The sequence below is a fragment of the Thamnophis sirtalis genome, unplaced genomic scaffold, assembly GCF_051295495.1.
Source record: "Thamnophis sirtalis isolate CommonGarterSnake01/CBP01778 unplaced genomic scaffold, rThaSir2_p1.2 scaffold_1, whole genome shotgun sequence".
NCBI lineage: Eukaryota > Metazoa > Chordata > Lepidosauria > Squamata > Natricidae > Thamnophis > Thamnophis sirtalis.
The window spans coordinates 83,581,449-83,587,448 of record NW_028261381.1 but is presented as its reverse complement, the minus strand read 5'-3'; the positions used below and the strand labels follow the sequence as shown (position 1 = coordinate 83,587,448).

Here is a 6,000-nt window from a genome sequence, read left to right as displayed (position 1 = left end):
AGTTCAATCCTAGCCAGGAGTTCACCATGATCTTTAATACTGAGAAGAATTAGATTGCTTGTGGTAGAAATCAGTGCGTTCTTTAACTTCTTCAATTCTAACTGAGGTGAGTCTCTTGTCTTCTCTCTGGCTGTTAAATTTAAATCTTTCCACTTCTCTCTGGCTGAAATTTTTCCTCTATTCTCTGGCATTCCACCTATTCTTTTTAAATAAAGCATTTCATTATATAGGAGACGAGGGCTGGTGTGTGGAGGAATCTGGCTTGGCCTACACAGAGAACATCTCTGCTAGGTAAAAATTCTGCTTCAAACAGAAGGTATATATTTTATTTACCACTGTCCTGGTAAGCAGTACAGTGTGTTCTTGAAAATAAATTAGTACAGTGTATTTTTCTTTCTTTGAATATATTTCTTCTTATATGTATAAACTATTTTAATAAAATCTAAAGAAAAATTGCCAACAGCTCCTTACATGACTTCTTACATTCTGGACCTTATGGACACTTAGAGCAAGTAAAGAATGTTGCTAGAGTAATTTAGCTAGTTTCCACAGTGTTTCAATCTTATAGCAATACAGAACTGGAGCAAAACAAATGTAGAGCAAGTTACAACTTGCTACGTACTACTTTCCGTACTCAGTGTCCACATCATTTTGAAAATAGTTTTTCAGATGTTTTGTTCATTATTATTTGGCACCAAACTTTTATTTTAGAAACTGTAATAACTTTTGAGTGGTATATAATAAAACAATTACCATATTTTTCCATCTATAACACACCTCCATATATAGGACGCTCCCCTACTTTTTTTTAACCCCAAATTCAGAAATTCAGCGAAAAGTGTCTCAAGGGATGGGGCGGAGCCTGCACATAAAGGCGGCAGCCTAGGGCCAAAGTGCCAGTGGAATGCCAGATGGTCAGAAAGGGTGCTGAAGCAAACAGGTGTCCTGCCTGCAGTGCCTATGCCGGATGCCCCTTCCCCGCCAGAGCTGGAATGCTGTCGTGTTTAAGTGCCGGTAGATGCCAGCCTTCCCTCCGGTGGGCCTCAGCAATTGCTGGATAGAGACGGGCCTGTTTCAGCATCTGGTGCCCAGAGGCCCTCACTTGCTCCAAGCATTTCTTTGCCTATTTGATTTCCAGCTCCATCGCATTTCTTGCCATCATGTGCAAGGAAACAAAAGTTCATGGGACTAAAAAAAATAATTCCAACTTCGCAAGATCTTTTTTTTCACGAGAATTTGGAATTGATTGAACTTTTTTTCTAGTCCCACAAACTTATTTCTCTGCACACAACGGCAAGAAATGCAATGAAAAAATGCGACAGAGCTGGAAATCAGGGAGGGAAAGAAATGTTTCAGAGAAGTGAGGGCATCTGCAGCATGGCACTGTGCTGCAATGGAAAAATGGGAAACCAAGTAGCTGGCGCAAGGGAAGGAGGCTGCTTTCCCTCTTCTCCCTCCTACTTCCCTCATGCCGGCCACTCCATTTCCCATTTCTCCATTGCAGTGCAGCACACCAGATCTACTTTCATAGCTGGGGGTGGGGTGGGTGTAATTTAACAACTGGGTCAGGTTGGTCACGGTGGGAGACTCGTCCCACATGTGTGGCAGAGCTGGAAGATGGGGATGGGCCATGCCTCCCACAATGGCCAACCTGACCCTGGACAAGTGGTTGTTCTCTCAGCCCCCCCCCCCGTGTATAAGACATCCTTCCATTTTTAGGTAAACTTTTTTTTTAAAGTATTGTCATATACACAGAAACATACGGTAAAAGACAATAAAACATACAGGGCCACCAGCCACTCTAATGTAAGGCCTGGAGAAAAATCCAAGTTTTCAAACTCTTGAACATATCCTGAGGAAGAGTCAGTTATATTTGAGGAGGAGGTAGAGCAGGATGTTGTTCCAAAAGAGAATGTCTCAACCCACTTCCTAGATCCCATCAGGTGACATTGTTAAATAGATGTAAAGGGTAATAATTCAAATGATTTAAAGGTAATAACCAAAAACACAATTACCTCTTCCTAAAAGAAGACTGTGGAACAATTATGTTTTAAACCTCTAAGAGAAAAAAAACAACCAGTACCTAGACTGCAGCAAAAGGACTACTGGTGTTTGAAACATAAAACAAGCCTTTTAATTTTTATATATTCTTAAAATTCTTGCATTTTTGGTAAGACAGTTCAAAGTAAGGTGAGACTATTGTATGGTTATGAGTACTATTTAGCATTTAGTATTAATTTAGTATACTTTTCTCTCAATGGCTGATATTTCATTCTAAATCACAGAGCTGAAAGAATAAAAGGCAGACAAATATTCTTCAAATTTCAGGTTATTTGGAAAACATGGCAAAGAATAAATGGAATGAAAGTTAAGATAGAAAACGGAATAAAAAGCACAATTATGTCCCTATAAGAGGGTTGTGGAACAAATATATATCTTTTAAATGTTTAAGAGAGGGAAAACATTTAAAGGAAAAAAGAAATGCTCTTTAAAATATAGGAAACAAAACTCAAAAGTGGTAACAAATCTGCAAATACATTTGATTTGTTATGGACCCTGAGGACTTATATTAAAAAACACACTTCATTTTTTAGGATTAAAAGACAGTGCTTCAGGGCATAATGAGAGACAACTCTCGAATCATCAATGCATGCACGTGATCACTTTCAGGTGATATGTATCCCAGGTATTGGTTGAAACCCATACATACAAAGCTGGCCAGTAGAATTTCTTGGATTTCCTGCTCCTCACTATTCCTCTTCTTGCAAAGGATCTCATACCTCCCCAGCTCTTTGGGCAATGATATGACAATAACAATTTGACAATAATTTAAAGTGGGAACTAGGAAGGTGGTAAAAAGTGGCAAGGAGATGGGTCCATGTAGGATCGTTTTAAGTAGAACAGCGCCCTCAAGATGAAGCTGTTATCCTCTAGAGTCTAGAGAACCGGGGGGTATGTCTCACGGAGAGGTTGCCATAATCAAACTCTGGATGGAACTCATCCTGTACTTGGAAGGAAAGTTAAAGGGGGGAGGGAAATGGAGCGATGCAGTTACGGTATAAAGAGGGGGGGGTGTCCTTCCAATAAAGGAAAAAAACGGGGTGAACCGAAAAGACGAGGAAATAGAAGGGCCCAAAGAAATAGTAATAGGCGAACGTTTCCATAGAAGAAAGATGGAAACCCCTCCTGACGGGAACGCTACTCTCTGGGTACCGAAGAAAGAACCGACAGAGGAACGGCCTTGATCTCCTCGTACATCGCTCCACCCCTCAGACATCCACCCGCAAAGGATCACGTCATCCTTTTTGCTCACTGCACATGTGCAGCATTGCGGTTCTTGCTTCCATTCCTAACCCCCCCTCCTCGAAACATCTGGGCAGGGAGGGAAGGAGGGAGGGCGAGCGGGAGGGGAGGGGGCGGCGGCGAGGGAGCGTCCTGTTATGCGTGTTTGTCCGCTGGTCTGTCGGGCCTGCTTCACAGCCCGGCGCGCGGCCCTGGCCGCTCCGTCATGGAGGCAGCAGCGGCGGCGCCGGCGGCAGAAGCGAGGGCCGTTGAAGCAGGCACAGCCAACGGAGCGAGCGCCGCGGCGGTGGCGGCGTCCCCTAATCTCTTCTTTCCCCGCCGGACGACTTGAGCTGTCCCGCCTCGCGGGGGCTTCTCCAGCATGAGCGGAGGAGGGGGAGGAAGCGACGGGGTCGGTGGCGGCGGCAGCAGCTCCTCTCCATCTGCTCCCGGCCGGTTCGCCGACTACTTCGTGATCTGTGGGTTGGACACCGAGACTGGCCTGGAACCGGACGAGCTCTCCGGTGAGTTACTCAGCCCCGCAGTCTCTGGAAGCGCAGCAGCTTGGACGGACCCGGGAATTTGCTGCCGCCGGATGCATGGCGTCGTTTGGATGCCCTGGAGGAAGGGAGGAGCGGGGACGACTGTAGATGGTGCTTTGCCCCTCTTAGGGCCCGGGCAGATAACGCGCACTTTCTCTCTCCCCCTCCCCGTACATCTCTTTCTCTCGGTCTCTCTTATACGGACATACCGTACACACACACACGCACACACAGTGAGAGAGAGTGAGAGAGACAGAGGGAGAGGAGAAACACGCACGGGGAGGGGGGAGAGAAAAAGAGTGTGTGGAGAAACACACACACACACACACACACAGAGAGAGAAATACATACACACGGAGAAACAGAGAGAAGGGGAGAGGGGGAAAGAGAGGGAGGGAGGGACACACACACACATTCGCTTTTGACAACCACACTAACGGAAAAAGCTTCACAAATGCCTTGGGTGTGCTGCGTTGACCCCGCCAAGGGCGGCTTAGTTTAACATAACGGAGCTCGAACTTCTTTTGAGCATCGATCCACCCTCCCTCGGGCTGCCTAAGAGGACAGTGACAGATGTGGGTGGGTGGGGAGTATGGGGGTTCCCCCTGCTTGGTGCGGAAAGCGAAGGGTGCTCTCTGGGATGAGGCTGAAAACAGCTGCTGCTTTGTTTTGGCCACAACAGGAGCTTATTTTTTCCTCTCCTTGAGCTATCAGAACTCCCTAATTGCTCCAGTTGGTACTTTGGAGGGCAGAGCCTGCTTTTTAAGATTGTGGCAGTCACCACATAAGATACAGGAAACACTTTTCTTGGTTTTTCCTGTTTTCAGATTAACAGTCTTTGATTTGTGTATTTTTGACTTAACATCCATTTCTGTGGAGAGTGGTGTTATACTTAAACATATTAACTTGACACATTTTTTAAAAGAAATGATTAAATTGCATGCAGAAGAGAAAGAAGAAGTAGAAGAAGTTACAGAAGTATTGCAAAACTATTATGGCTTTTGGGGCATCTGCCAATATTTTAAATTATTTTCTATCTTCTGCACATATTCAAGAATGGCTGGATAAACTAATCTCCCAGTTGAGAGAGTAACACTTATGTAGTTAGGAAATGGATTCAGTATATAACCATAATATTTTCTAAGCTAGCATAAGAATTACTAAAAATATATTTTAATTTTGTTCCATTGTTATGTGTGAAGTACTTCCAGGATTTAATTACTTTGTATAATCATATTATATTTTTTAAAGTGAAATATAAAGGATTGGGAATATAACTTTCCATTATAATGCAATCAACTTTATATATACTGCCTTTAATAATGTTCTATATTAAAATGATAGGCTTGTGAAATCATTTACTTTTTACAACCCCAGGATCTATCATAACAGCATAAAACTAAACTAAAATGTGGTATAAACATTTATTGTTTAATACAATATTTAATTAAGCAAACCATAATGTGGCATTTTAAGAAGACAACCATATAGTCAACATTTCTCCAGTTTGAAGTAGTATGCCATTTACCATCCTATCTGGATCAGGATGCTTTGATCACAATACCACTTCAACCTGATTAAATACTGTTCTATATGGGTTATAATTGTAGAGAACATGGAATCTACTACTGGCACAAAATTTAATAGCTAAAAGAACATGCCATGTAAAATAATAATAATCCCTTTAATAAAGTTACAGTGTAATATATCAGTAGTTTTTGGGACCCAATTTAAAGCGCTGATCGCTGATAGTCACACAGAGGTTTTTTTAGTATTGGTATGGGTTATGAAAATTGTTAAATATGTAAACAAGTGTAAAGAATCCTAACCCATATAGTTTATTTCAAAAACAGTTTAAATAAGTATTTACTGTTTATAAAACTGAGTGGAGCTGACAACCCTGAACATACTCTCATATTCCTGGTTATAACAGTCTTATTTTTATCAGCAGCATACAGTACTGTATAGATTATGGAAGCATTTCATTATGGATCCTATCTGGAGTTGAATATCCTTGCTAATGTACTTCAAATCACCCAGAGCTTGTCAAATGAATACCAATCTGACTTTATTCTTTGTTCATACTTATGAATAACTTAAATTACTGTAATTTCTGAAATATTATGTGGAATAACACTGTTAGTTCCTTTATGTTAATTTTTTATTATAAAGTATT

At 42.0% G+C, this 6,000-nt stretch overlaps 1 protein-coding gene across 8 annotated transcripts in view; it reads left to right on the top strand.

Moving 5' to 3' along the window:
- Window positions 1–3,412: 3,412 nt before the first annotated feature.
- The window catches only part of DENND5A (DENN domain containing 5A), a 70,815-nt gene continuing 68,227 nt past the window's right edge, over window positions 3,413–6,000 (top strand). For 4 of the 8 annotated variants that reach the window (XM_087717846.1, XM_087717824.1, XM_087717836.1 and 1 more), the window contains exon 1: window positions 3,417–3,806. In XM_087717846.1, coding sequence (XP_087573972.1) covers window positions 3,665–3,806 — 142 coding nt within the window. In that variant the 5' untranslated portion in view covers window positions 3,417–3,664. Of the gene's footprint in view, window positions 3,807–6,000 lie in introns of all 8 variants that reach the window. The other 4 variants (XM_087717851.1, XM_087717829.1, XM_087717841.1 and 1 more) reach the window with 2 other exon arrangements.